Source organism: Podarcis erhardii (genome assembly GCF_964252035.2).
Source record: "Podarcis erhardii genome assembly, chromosome: 2".
Lineage (NCBI taxonomy): Eukaryota > Metazoa > Chordata > Lepidosauria > Squamata > Lacertidae > Podarcis > Podarcis erhardii.
The window spans coordinates 3,631,781-3,645,795 of NC_138498.1; the positions used below are offsets into that span (position 1 = coordinate 3,631,781).

At 45.7% G+C, this 14,015-nt stretch overlaps 1 protein-coding gene across 5 annotated transcripts in view; it reads left to right on the forward strand.

Annotated features, from left to right (window-relative positions):
* The first annotated feature begins 1,059 nt into the window (after positions 1 to 1,059).
* The window catches only part of LRP1 (LDL receptor related protein 1), a 318,544-nt gene continuing 305,588 nt past the window's right edge, over positions 1,060 to 14,015 (forward strand). For all 5 annotated transcript variants that reach the window (XM_081851654.1, XM_081851656.1, XM_081851655.1 and 2 more), the window contains exon 1: positions 1,060 to 1,826. In XM_081851654.1, the coding sequence (XP_081707780.1) occupies positions 1,727 to 1,826 (100 nt within the window). In that variant the 5' untranslated portion in view covers positions 1,060 to 1,726. The remainder of the gene's footprint in view (positions 1,827 to 14,015) is intronic.

Below are 14,015 nucleotides of genomic sequence, written 5' to 3' on the forward strand. Positions count from 1 at the left end.
CTGGAGGAAGATAAATTGGCGGCACTGTAATTTAGTCATTCCTTCACAGCACAGTAAAAAAAATCCTGGGAAGTGTAGTTTACCTCTCATAAAGCTACAATTCCCAGCACTGTAACAAATTACAGCTTCCAGGTACATGGTGTGTGGTTGTTTAAGATGGAGCTCTGGCATTTTCAAAAGGAGCTATCCATAAGGAGGGCGCTCTTACAAAGGAACACCTTTTGAGAGACAGAGACAATAGAGTACCGGCACTGTTTATTTACCGAAGCAACCTCCCACTGTCTCAGAAATGGGCACCTCGGATGCCTCACAGGTGGTCTCTTCCTCTGTAGTCCTTTGGCCACATTTGCTTCAAGGGTTTGGCTGAGAATTGAAATTGCATGCACGTGCCTTCTTGTTGCCTGAAGTGGCCTCCTGCAAGGTGGACTTTTGCATTCGTCCGTCCCTTTTTGTCAGGGAGGCTGCGATGGGGCGGGGTTGGGCTAGAAAGCGTATCTTCCTCACCCCAAGACACGCAGGCAGGTATCCTGCTTTGAAACGTGCGAGTGGGCGGGAGGAGGGGCTGCATCCCGGCGCAACGCCGCGAGCGGGCAGCCATTCCTTGCAAAAAGAGCCTGGCGGACTGCGATGCACGTCCCCCTTTGTGCTCCTGCCGCCCGGAGCACCTTTGCTCCTTCCAGTAAATCCGAGGCCGCCCTTGGGGCATCCTTTGCGAGAAAGTGCTGCTACGCGGAGGGCGAAGGCTTCGTCCCCACGTGCATCCTCCAACCCTTCTGCTTCCGCTGCCCCTGGCCATAGGATGATGGCTGCTCGGAGGATTAGGAAAGGAAGCAGGAGAGACAGCAACCCCCGTTTCTCCCGTTCCAGGAGCAAGCACTGGGAAGCGCATGCGCCTCCGGGCCGCTGCCGCGTAGTCCCCGCTTGCCCCCCCCCGCCCGCCCGCCCGCCTTTCCATGGGAGCCCATGACGTCAGGCGGGCCGAAGGCGGCGCGAGCTCCATCAGGCGGCGGAGGCTCCTGGTGCGCCAGGCGGGCGGCGGGCAGCGGGCAGCGGGCAGCGGGCAGCGGGCAGGGCTGCTTTTCCTGCGTCCGGCGGCGGCGGCGGCGGCAGTAGGCGCTGGAGCAGCTCGTGCATAAAGCGCAAGCGGGGCGGCCCCGGGCTTCAGTGTGTGCATCCTCCCTCCCGCACCACCCAGGAGGGGCTCGCAAGCGGGGAAGGAGCTGCCGCTCTCCGTTTGCCTCTGGATCCAGAAGGACCCCTCTTTTCCCCCCTTTCTTCTCGCCCGCCCCGCTCATTCCTGCTTCTTTCCCTCCATGCATCATTCCTGGGCGCCTCCGATGGTCGTTGCCATTACCTTGCCTCGCATCTAGTGCACCGGGGGCGGTGGGTTGCCGATTGCCCCCCCCTCCTCCTTCTTTTTCCTGCATGCAACCTCCCTTTCTTGCCAAGGAGGGCTGAACCCCCTCCTCTCTCCCCTCCCCAGCCTTTGCCGCTGCTGGGCTCTCTCATCTCCTGGGCTGGGAGGGAGAGAGGAGGAGGGAGAGGGGCTTTTCCTTGCGACCCCCCCCCCCGCTCTTCCTTCGGTGGATGTGGAAAGAATTGAAGACCCCTGGAAAGACAGGGTGAAGAAGCAGACCCAAGAAGAAAAGAAAGCGGTTATAGCTGCGAGTCTTCTGTGGACTGTCTAGAGCGCTGATCTTATTTTTTAATATATTTTTGCACAAGCATGCTGGCCCACAGGCTAGAAGTGATGATGGGGCCCTTGCTGCTTTTGCTAGGATTTTTGCACATACTCGTAGGTTTCGCCCCTATTTTTGCCCTTGAAGGTGAGTTTAAAACCTTTTCTCCCTCCTTTTCCTCTCTTCCATGCCTTCTGTCTTCTCTTGAGTTCTGTTTAAATGAATGAATGCCAGTCCTTATTACGTTGTCTGCTTGCAGTTATCTTCCTCAGTATAAACAATAACACCCTCCCCCCTTTTTGCAGTAAGGGTAGCTCTTCCCAAAACGGCAAGGGGTGGGTGGCTGGGTGGGGGAGATCGTTGCTCGTAAGAAATCAGCATATTGTTTGCAGTTTAGAACAAAGCTGCATCTTTTAAAAAGCAGGGGCTGTGTGGAAGGGGGTGTTGCATATTTGGCATTCATCACTAGCCTAGCCTGCCCCCCACCCTCAGTGCCTGCAAAATTCTGCCTGTTGTATGTATTACTTTTCAGGAGACAATGGATGTCTGTGCATGAATATATATGCTAATACAGGGATTGGAGTTTTGTATTATTTTTAAGGGGGTTGTGGTGAGACAAGGCTATAAAATTAAGACCCGCTTCTGTGAGATATATTTCTTAATGAATTCACTTCACAGTGTTGAATGGAGGTATCACAGGAATGTCACCACATACACAGCCAGTGTGCAGCTTTAAAACACAACTGGAGCAAAGCTGTGCTGAATAGTCATGTTTTCTCCAGATCCTCACATTCACTAGTTGTCTTTTTCAAAAACTGCACCTCCTAGTTTTACTGGCACATCCAGACCAGGGAATGCCAAGTAGTGGAAGTAGTTGCTTCATATTGAAGTCTTCTTCCATTTCCTTTCCTGTTTCAGTAAATAAATCATTTGCTCTGAGGTTTGCAGTGCCTCTGCATTTCCTTCAGCCTCTTCTGCTCCATTGTCATCTTAGGATATTTTCGCTTAAAGATCCTACCTCTGCTGGCAAGAGAGCTATAAAATGGGGAGTTGAAAATCCATCTGTGAAATGACACAGTGCTGTGTGTGTAAATGACAAATCGGTCAAGTATTCATATTTAATTGACTGTCCTGAAGATGTAGCTGAATGCCCTCTGATACAGTCGGTTAAACTGGAGACATCCAGGCAATTTAAATGTGATGGAATCTTGGCTGTAAAAAGCATCTGCTAAATCAGTCTTCCCTGCCACCCCCACTCCCCTCGATTCCCCTCCAAAGCCAAAAGGAGGAGAGGCTGCACTGCGCCCTGAGTGCATGACATAGCAGATACCGAAGACAACAAGGTAGAGTTGAGAGCGGTACCATGTTCTCAAGCCAGTTTGGAAGAACAAAAAACACAAGGACGGGGTGCTTTCCCCTGGGGGATCAGGGCAGGAACACAGGAAGGTGGTGCTTGGGGAGTGGCTAGTCAGTTGCAAAAAAAGAAAAAGCTGTGGATCACCAATGTGGCTTAGGAATGTGCTTATTTACTCTGCTGACATGGGGAATTTAAGCATGATGGGACAGAGAAGAGGCAAAGAGGCTGCCTGCCATGCTTTTAGCTGAAGTGGTAGCTGCAAACTGGAGGTTTCTGTGGCTTCATCTCCCCCCCCCCCCCCAGCAAAAAATGATGGCAGATAACGAATTAACTTAGCTTTGCCAACCCCAAACCCTCTGCATCACATTTTTCACATATTATTCATGCATGTGTGTGTGTCCGTGTGTGTGTGTGTGAGAGAGAGAGAGAGAGAGAGAGAGATTGTCGTTCTTGAAGGGCTTGGCATGACATTAGTTTCTTTTTTTTAAGCCTTCCTTCAAAATAGACTTGTTTTCTGGGATTTCTCACAAAGTTCTGTTGTGCAAGTCATAACTTTGGGTCTTTGGGGCTCTGGATTTTTTTTTTTGGGGGGGTTGAGAGTTCCATTTTGGGGCCCTTCGGCTGCTACATTTAAAATGTGTGTGCCATGCTGGTGGTCTTCTCTGTACTGTTTACATGTAACATTTTGAAGTCATTTTGTGGTTTAGACTCCCTAGATGTTATTCATGGCTATCTCTACACTGAAGAGGAATTAGTGACTTCTGTAATATGTAGGCACTGTGGACCAGTGGTTAGACACAACCGTTGGCACAACTAATGACAAACTTCAGTGCATCTTGTGACTGAGCCATAATTGAGCAATCTGTCATTACTGCGTAGATTCAGAACTAAGCAGTTTCTCCTTTGCAGTTCTCCATTTTGACAAGTCTCTCTGGATGGCATCCACTTTCTGGGCTTGATTTTGAACCAGGGCTAATGAAAAGCAGCTTAGCCCTGGAACTAGCCCCCCCTCCCTCGCCACTCTGGTGCAGGCCTGCAACATGCAAAGTAATAAATGCTCCTTTGAGCATGTGCAGAGTGTGCTAGTTCCCTCTGAGTAAGTAGCTGATACAGAGGGATTCTGAGAAATACCTGCTAGGAGTAGGATTCTGTACATGCTTGAGTTTTTTTGAGTAAGCACTGCATTAACCTAACACCCCCCTCCCCTTTTGCAGGACGGCTTTTCAAATAATGTAACTTCCACATTAGAACCTGCCTTCCCCAATCCTGAGCATGCCTCTTTGTTTGTTTGGTCAGCTAGCATCTCTTTTCTACTTCTGATTCTACACGCCTTCAGACCTTTTTAGTCCAGTCCTAACTCACCTCCAGTGTAGACATTTGCGTTGCAGTCACTTACATATCTGACCCATCATGACTCTCTTTAGTTTTCCAGACTTTGTGTCTCCCTTTAGTCACTGGGGGGTCCAGTACTTTACTGGTGTACCATTTTTCAGTTGTCTGTTTGCTTGGCTGTTTAGAAGCTGGGGATAAGTAGGCTAAGTCATACTCTCAGTGGTCCCATTGAGATCAGTGGGTTTAAGTTACTCAAGTCTGTGGATTTTGACAGTGCACAAAATACCCCAGGCGTGTTTTGCAACTGGTGCTGGTCCAGGTGCAACCATGTGGAGATCTCTGGATGCCAGGTTGGCGAATGACATCTCCATCTGGCTGGCCCCTCCAGCTTTCTTCAGCAGGTAAGGAGAAGAGCTTATTTATTGCATTTATATCCCACCTTTTCCTCCAAGGAGTACATGGTTCACCTCCCTCCTCAGTTAATCCCTACAAGGACCATGTGAGGTAGGTTCAAAGACTGTGACTGGCCCAAGGTCACCCAGTGAGCTTCATGACTCAGTGGGGATTTGAACCCTGGCCTTCCAGGTCCAACACTCTTAACCACTACAGCACCCTGGCTTCCTAGAGTACGTCTGCTATGGAACAGCTATATAAATTTAGTAGGCAAATAAATAAGGGGAAAGCAAAATGTCACTTAGAGAAGGATCTGAAATACTTCCCTTGAAGCTTGAATTTGTTTTATCCTGGATTATTTTATTTGATGTTTTAATTTGTTGTAAACTGCTTTGAGATTTTTTCTTCAAAATATAAAGCGGTATTGAAATGATGATGATGATGATGATGATGAATAGAGCTCCTCGCAAAAAATAAAATAAAAAGGCGTCTAGACATTCTGTTGTGGCGAACGTAACCCAGGTTCAAGGTGCCTTTTGGTGATTAGCTTGTATATCTGAGTTTCTAACAATGTATTTTGGTGGATCTACTCAGACCAACATTGGGTATCACCTTCTGTGCAGTTTATTTCTGTGGCTGTGCAATGCTGCATATAGAATTGCTGGTTCTCTTAATGCACGTGGAACATCTGTATCAGAATAAAGCAGAGCTTCCTGTAGCCAGACACAAAATATGTCCAATTATAGAGGGTGAACCTTAATTGAGATGGTCTGGAGTATAATGGGCAGCCACTGTGTGTCACAGGTGCAATAGGAAGCTGGGGGTGGGGGGTGGGAAGCAGGGTTATAACATGCCTGGATAGGAGCAAAAGAGCCTGCAGATGTGATATACATGAAGTATTCAGGGTCAAACTGACTGAGGGCTCATCCTTTTGTGCTGCATTTCTAGCCACAGACCTAGGCTTTAAAGCTCCATGTCTGAGTGGATTTTGTTTTTATCCTGGCACTTTCCCCGGGGAAACCTTCATTTTACCACTCAATTGGAGCCCCTGGCAATCTGGTTTTCCACGGATTGCCATTTGCTCCGATTCAGTGGTAAAACATGGTTTTTCCCAGGGAAAGTGCCAGGACAAAAATGAAAACTCAGACACGGAGCTTTAAAGTGCAGACCAGTACCTGGAAAGCAGTGTGCGAAACTGAGCCCTCAGTTGCAGAGAACATGCTTAACATTCAGAAGCTCCCAAGTTTAGTTCCTGGTGTCTCCAGTTAAAAGGAGTCGGGTAGCAGGCATTGCTAAAGACCCGTCACCACAGGCAACCCAGTGGAGTCATTGGCAGCCAAAGCAGATGACACTACTGGGTAAGGTGGACCAATAACCTGCCTTGCCCTGGCCTATAGACCTGGTTACAGTATAAAAGTTGTACCCTGTACCCTGACTTACCTTTCTCATTCTGTGCAGCTGCTGCCTTCTTTCCAGATCCCCAAAGGCACACGCCTCCATTGTCTCCCAAGACAGACAGATGCCAACAACAGCAACAATACTAAATGTAGCACCACCCCAAGGCACAGATTGGCCAGCTGCATATGTTCTGTAGGGTACACCAGAGTAGCACCATTTCATTATTTGGATCCAACCTGTGGCACACACTCTCTATAAAGATCAGCTTTTATTGGTGCAGAGTTTTAGTCGGTGGTAGTATATATGAAAAACAAAATATGGGTGGGCAACCAAAACTTTTCAGAGAGGTTTGGCTAGGAGATGTTTGGTGGAACTAGAACCTACTTTGCAAAGTATGGCAACCAACCTCACAACAAAAGTTCAGCAGGCTGAAGTTTCAGTGGCTGCGCCGTTGGAAAGCTCCACCCATGTGGTGCTACGGATAAGGAGTATAGTTCACGAGGAACTCCTCATGTGTTGAAACCAGTGTGGGAATGCTCCAAGCCCTTTTGTTTCTGTGTAGTTTATATAGGAGGAAAAACATTAGACACCTTCTAAGATAACGTGCGAGAGAGGAATACCTTTGTATAGGGAAGCTAATTTGCTTTCCCTTCAGCTGATTTGAAAAACCATTACTGCTTTTTTTGTTTGTGGATTTTTAAAAAAATGTGGCACGTTGTAAGGAGATACCTTGCACTTTCTCAGATCAGCTGTTCATCCTGTCTGATGTTGCCTACCCTAGTAGACAGCAGCTGTCCAGCTCTCAGTCTGAGGTCTTTCCCCATTCTGATACTTGAGACCCTTTAACAGGGACTGAACCGGGGATTTCATGTATGCAAAGCACGTGCTCTACTTCTGAGCTCTTGCCCTCCTCCCCACCCCACATGTTATCCCCTTTGAAAATAGGTTGGTGCTTTCCATTGGCTTGTAGAATCTTGAAAGCAAGCAGCTAATAGCTTTCATTTCTTCCTTTCTGGCTCAGCTTTTATAATTGCCTTGTAGCCCATTCCTAAGTTATGCTCTGCCAGCATACAAATGCTTAGGATAGATCTACCACCAGTTGTGCAAGCACTGTGTCACAAGACACAACATTGTGCTATTGTCACTCAGGCATTATGCTGGCACCACTGGAGCAATTAGCAAAAGCGGTTTCATGCCTCCACCATTTCTTCAGACATTTGTTGTAGAAACCTTTTTTTAAAAAATGCAGTTTGAGATAGTCACAATTCAGTTGTGAATGTCAGAATTTCACAATTCTGCCTTTTCACCAAGCCTTCGAAATCTGTAAGACTAATCCTTAGCCCATTTAGTTCAGTGGGATTTACTTCTGAGTCGGTGCTCTTAGAATTTTGGCACATTATTGTTTAGGTATAACCCTAAGTGTATCAGTTGCATGTGAGTTACAATCCCAACATGGGAGTGACCATAGCTCAGTGGTAGAGCATCTGCTTGACATGCTCAGGTGGTCCTAGGGTTGATCCCTACCATCTCCAGTTAGGTGCCAGGTGATGTGAGGGCTCTGGAAAGCTGCTGTCAGTCGGATGGACCAATGGTTTGACTTGGTACACTTGTCAGGGACCTGTGATGGGGCTGTGGTTGGCTCCTGAGTGTACAATTAGTGTCGAACCCTCATTCGCCTCTGTGCAATTATTATGTGAAGTGGCCTTACAAGAGTATCTGATCTTGAGTCTTTTTCTGGGGTAATTATCCTCACATGGGTTTTATTTTGCATTGAACCCTTGAGTCTTTGTTTGCAGGCTGATTTATTTGTTGAACTATGGATTGCAAGACCTTGTTTTCTGCTCTGTGGTCTTTATCGCTACAGGCTCAAGAATGGAATTGCCCTTGAGTGGACGCCAGTAGGGAACGGGCCTTCTGAGAGCATTCTGGTCTGCTTTACTTTCTCCTGCTCTCTTGTTCTTCAGCTGAAGCATTGTAAACTAGTCTGGCTGCTGACTGCAACGGCTGCCGCCCAAACTCTTATATAACATGGGTGGGTAGGTGTGTGTGTGTGGTGGATTATTATATATGTGAGCTGAGCGATGTTATGGAGTGCTGCATGTCAGTACTTGTAAGTCTTCTGTGGCCCTGTCTCTATGTTGTATGATGCTGTAGCCTTGGCTGAAGGGACACTGGGAGGTGGGCCTAGTGAACCAAAGCTCTCACCCTGGTTGGTTGTATGCAGGGCCATTTTAATAGATATAGTGGCAGGCAACTAGCAGCCTGGAGATTCAAGCTAGGCCCCAGAGTCTTTCTATCTGGGCCCTAGCAGAGGTCTTGTTCCCCAGGACACCCCTCTCCCCCTGCCACTCTCATGTGTGCTTTTTAGGCACCACAGTAGTCTGGTTTACACAGATAGCAGATGCGGTGATACATTTGTTCCTGTACTGTACCACTTGAGACCACAAGTGGGGGAGTTCAATGACTTAATACTCCACATATTCAAACAAACACACTTTTTGCACATAGAAATCAGATTTCAGACCAGAGGGCTCTTGCCTCACTTTTAATGTGTGTGGTAGGTGTTCTTTCTTTCTTTCTTTCTTTCTTTCTTTCTTTCTTTCTTTCTTTTGTGTTCAAACATGCTGTTTCCACCACAATCAGTAATGTAATCTGGGAACAGTAATGTAATCTGGGTACCTCACTCTTCATTGTTGTATCTACAAGATATGCTCTAGTCCAGGGGTAGTCAGCCTTTTTATACCTACCACCCACTAATGCCTCTTTCTTGATGGTAAAATTTCCTTACTGCCCACCAGTGCTTGATGGAAGGAGGATTCAGCTTGTGCCATAGAACCCCCTCCCACCCACCCAGAATCCTGAAACGCCCACTGGTGGGCGGTAGGGACCAGGTTGACAACCCCTGGACTAGACTGTCAGAATTTATTTAATAAAATTGTATCTCACCCTTCCACCAAGGAATTCAGGGCAACTTACATTGTTTCCTCCATTGGTACTCTCAACAACCCTGTGAGGTTGTTCAGGCTGAGAGGCAGAGAGAGAGGTGTCTGTCACAGTGAGCTTCATGGCTGAGTGAGGATCTGAATTCTGATCTCCCTAGTTATTGTCCAACACAAATACTCTCTTGCTGCCCAGTATTTACTCACTCACATTTGAAGTTTTTCGTTTTTCTACTTTCAAGCATGATATAAATAAGATAAACGGTTGGTAGCTGTGGGAGATAGAGCTTCAGTTGCAGGTTGTGGTGGTGGGAAAAAGAGTAAAGGGCCATTTGCCTGTGTCACAGCTCCTGCAAGAGTGAGTCTGTGAGTGGAGCCAAGCTTCCTAGGCCTAGCTCAGGTCAAATTTTCCCTTTCTCCCATTTCTTATACATGCCCTTCTTAACCCAGGAGGACATGATAATCTCCTCCCAATTTTCTGAGTACTTGTTGATCAGTTCTTCCCTGATGGTGAGGACCAGATCCAAGATAGACGATCCCCTTGTTGCTTCTTCCACCTTCTGGGAGAAGAAAGTTTCCGTGAGGCAACAGAGGAATTTGTCGGAGCTTACATTCTTGGCAGAGTTTGAGTTCCAACAGATATTGGAGAAATTGAAGTCTCCCATGACTACTATAGCTCTCCTTTTTGAATGTTTGGCAATCTGCTCTAGGAAAGCATCACCCAAGTCTTCAGCCTGGCTTGGCAGTCTTTAGCAGACCCCCACAGTAAGGTCTCTGTTTTTCTCTTTCCTACATTTTTTACCCATATACTCTCAGTCTGCTTTCCATGGTCCAGGTCATGAAACCTTGAAACTTGACATTTTCTCCCAATCATGTTTTGGGAATAACTGTAACAGGCTTGCAAATAAAACAATGTTAGATGGGCAGACTCTTGTGATGCATCCATTATACCTCTGAATACCAGAGATGGTAATCTCGGGCGGGGGGGGGGGGCAGAGTGATGTTGTGCTCATGCCCTGCTTGTGGATATCCTGCCATCATTTGGTCAGCCACTGTGAGAACAGGATGTTGAACTAGATGGGCCATTGGCCTGATCCAGCTAAATACAGTTGCCATGTGAAATATATCTGCCAGGCTAGGTTAGTTGTTGCGTGACTCCCATAATTTTAGCATTCAGACTTCAGCAAGCTTTACTTGGATGGGAAGAGGTATAAATGTTGATGCAAATTCACAACACCTCTTTAAAGGATAACTTGTCTAGCTTGTAGAATGCTATTATGGACTGAATGCCTTAAAACACCCACCCACCCTGTGTTTTATATTGTTATTTCTGAAGTGTATCATTAATTAATAAGAGTTGTTGACAGAATACACCCACTGGGGAAAAATATTTAGTGTTTATCCATGTGAGCTACCAATTCCAAGATTTTGACAACTACAGTCGAACTATAGTAGATGTTTATACCTGTACAGAAGGTAGGAAGAGAGACAGGAAGAATACTAGAGATCAGAAACAGTCGTATTCTTTCTGGAGAAGTGCCTGCCTATTGTCCTTTTCCTATCCCATATCTGAAAAAGATATTTTCGTGAGAGAGACCCAGACTGCAAATGTTGTACCCTTCGGAGGGAAATATTTAATAAGAAACTAAACAACTGATCACTTCATAGAATCAGTTGGAAGGAACCTTGGAAATCATCTGATTCAATCCCTTGCTCAATGACAGGAATCTTTCAGCTGCAGCTTCCCTGACAGATACCTTTGCTTAAGTACCTCCAGCAAAAGGGAGTTCTCCCCCCCCCACCTCCCCCACGGCAGTCTGTTCCTCTGTGAAAACTGCTATTACCCCTTGGAGGTGTCTCCTAATCCAGCCTTCGCCAACTTGGTGACTTCCAACTGTTTTGGACTACAGGTATTTTAGTCCAAAACAGCTAGACAGCACCAGGTTGGCCAATACTGTTCTAATATCTAGCCAAAACCTCCCACTTGGATTTTCTACCCATTATTCTAGTTTTGTCTTCTGGAGCAACAGAGGAACAAGTCTTCAGATATTTGAAGCCTGCTATCATATCTCTTTTTAATCTTCTCCAGGCTACAATATACCCACCTGCCTTCTAGTGGTACCCCCAAGTCTGCCTCCCCAGCCTGATTACCTCACACTGCCTAGTTGTAGGGTGTACCTGTACTTGATCTCTTTAAATCGTAATAATAAAAATAGGGGGGGGGGGAATCAAAGAAGACCCTGGAATATCCATGGGGATGTGGCCTTGCATAGTTGCATGGGGAAATGTACATCTGAATATGTCCAGGGCACCAATATGCCATCTATTTTCTCTGTGATGCTTTGGCAAGGTAAAATGTCTTTTGATAGTGCAAACATAGGTCCTCTGTAATCCTCTGCAGAAACAACACTCTACATTTTTTTCGCATGTTGTGGGATACAGTTTGAAGGCAACGATATGTTCATTGTGTGACAATCCCGCAAGAGTGAAAGTTAGTGTGACTGTATATATCTGCAGAATGTTGACACAGGAAAGAAACCAGGCAAATAATTAAAAAGGGTGGTAGTAACATGCCCTGCTTCGCTCTGCTCTTGGAAATCCTGGAAGGCTCCTAGGCTTTGGTGTAATCTGCTGAACTCTAATGCTTCCCTAGCCTTGGGGAATATTTGCACTGTAAACATATATATCAACCTTATGTCATTCAAATCCCCACTGCTTCCTCCAGGTAATCCAGAAGATTGCTGGTTGGGTGAAGATGCTGAATATTCTATATAATCGACCTTCCTCCCTAAATAATAACAGTAACAATAATATTGTATATGCTGCTTACTACAAAAAGCATCTCAAAACGACTTACATTTTTTAAAAAAATGCATACAAGTATCAAATTTAAAAAAACATTAATAACTTAAAGTGCTCATCCTGCAAGAACATAAAAAGGGCACATCCTACCCCTTCCAACTAAAAGATAAACACAAATTGGGAACAAAGTGCCTGGATGAATAGGAATGTCTTCACCCTGTCCCTGAAAGTTTATAGTGATGTCAATAGGCTCATCTCTCTGGGGAGAGCATTCCACATTTGGGAAGCCACTCCTGAGAAGTCCTGGTTTCATTTTTGATGCCCTCTGTAGCACTGTCAATTTATGGGGTTCCCTGGGAAGAACCAGTTTTAAGTTTGTAGTTCAGTCTGTAAGAGCTCCTGATGCATTTTATTGCTCTGCTCTTGCTTGCTTCAGTGCACCCCCCCAATGAAATCTTTCACTAATTGAAAGCTGTCCTTCTTTTCCTTCATTGCAAAAGGCTGCTGGATTCCTGTGCTGCCTTAGATTCTCTTGAAGTAGGGTGAGCTGGGGTAGATCCAGTAGGCAAGCAGAGAGATTTCTCTCTCATGGAACAAAGGCCTCTTTTCTCATATAACAAAAATCAAATTGCCTTGAGAACATAAGAAGAGCCCTGCTTTCTCCCTAAGATGGCTGTTCTCTCTCTCACTCTCTTGCTCTCAGTTTGTGTGTGTCTGGAGTAAAAATTCCATCATATGCTGCACACACTTTTGCAGTCTAGCTTGTTACAGCCCAGACAGGCTTATTGTGGTGTCTACTTTGTTCAGGAGCTCTGGAGAACTATGTTGGTAGAAGTCCATCCTGGACTTGAACCCATCATCTCCTGAATCAGCCATCCATTGCCTCAACAATCACTACGTTCATCCTGCCAATTGAGATGCCTGTCCCAACCTAATTGCATTGTGCACTGTCAAAGGAACAGAACAACTTGTCCAAGAAAAAAAGAAAAAGACTCTCATGAGCAAATGGTTGTAAAAACTGAGTTCTTCCTCATCCCTGTCCTCTTTTGGGATGACATGAAATTTCACCATTTCCCCCCTGACATTTGAGTACAGTAATAGCATTTTCATCACAGGAGGGGTTTGCAAAATCGTCTGAATTGCTTGCCATTTGCGTGTTTACCAGATGGAGATAAAGATTCCTAAACATTAGGAAAGTATTTCAATTGTTATATTGCAAGGGGGAAGGACATTTTTTGGTGAAATGCTGGCTGTATACTGAGGTGATCTTGTGTGACTCAGTCCTCACACAATCAGACCTCCTGCCCCATTGTCTTTTTGGAGGTCCAGGAGAAGTCCTTTGCAATGTTATCATCCATTCCAACTTTTTATCACCAGAATACTTGGAGCAGGGTTTCCCTCTTGCGCAGAAACATGGTCCCCTAATCTCAGTTGGGCCCCAGTAAAGTAGTGAAATCAAAGGAGGCTAAGAGATTGATTATGGCAGGGGGTCCCCAACTTTTCCTAACCAGAGAGCACATATGGAAGTTTAAGAGGCTGGTGAAATTTAAGAGGCTGGTTTAAGAGACCATTTCACAGAAAGAAAAATTGGTGATTACCACCCTTCACAGCAACACACCTTCACATATCCTGAAGCAAGTAATATACAGTTAACAACAACAGAAAGGCAGACCACAGCATCCCACTCACTCACCAGAAAATTATGATTGTTACCAAAGTTTGTTTGCTTCCACCTGGTTGATGAACTACTAATGCTGAATAGAAGTGAGCAAGTCAGGGGAGCCAAACTTTTAAGGCACATTTAGGCTTCCCATATGTCAGGAAAATTCCTGACGTGTCCTGGTTTTTGGGTGTAAAAATGGTGTCGGAGGAATTTTGTCAAATTGGCAAAATGTCAGGAAAAACCCGGATGTATGGCAACGCAATGGAAAAAGCAGCGGAAACAGCTCCAAAAAGCTTTAAATCACTATTTTTGGGCTCAACAAATTTGGGGTCTTCCTAAGAACAACTTTGTGGGCTCAACAACTTTATGGGTGTCAGGAAATTTACCATTTGAAGTATGGCAACCCTAGGCACATTAATAATAATAATAAAATTATTATTTATACCCCACCC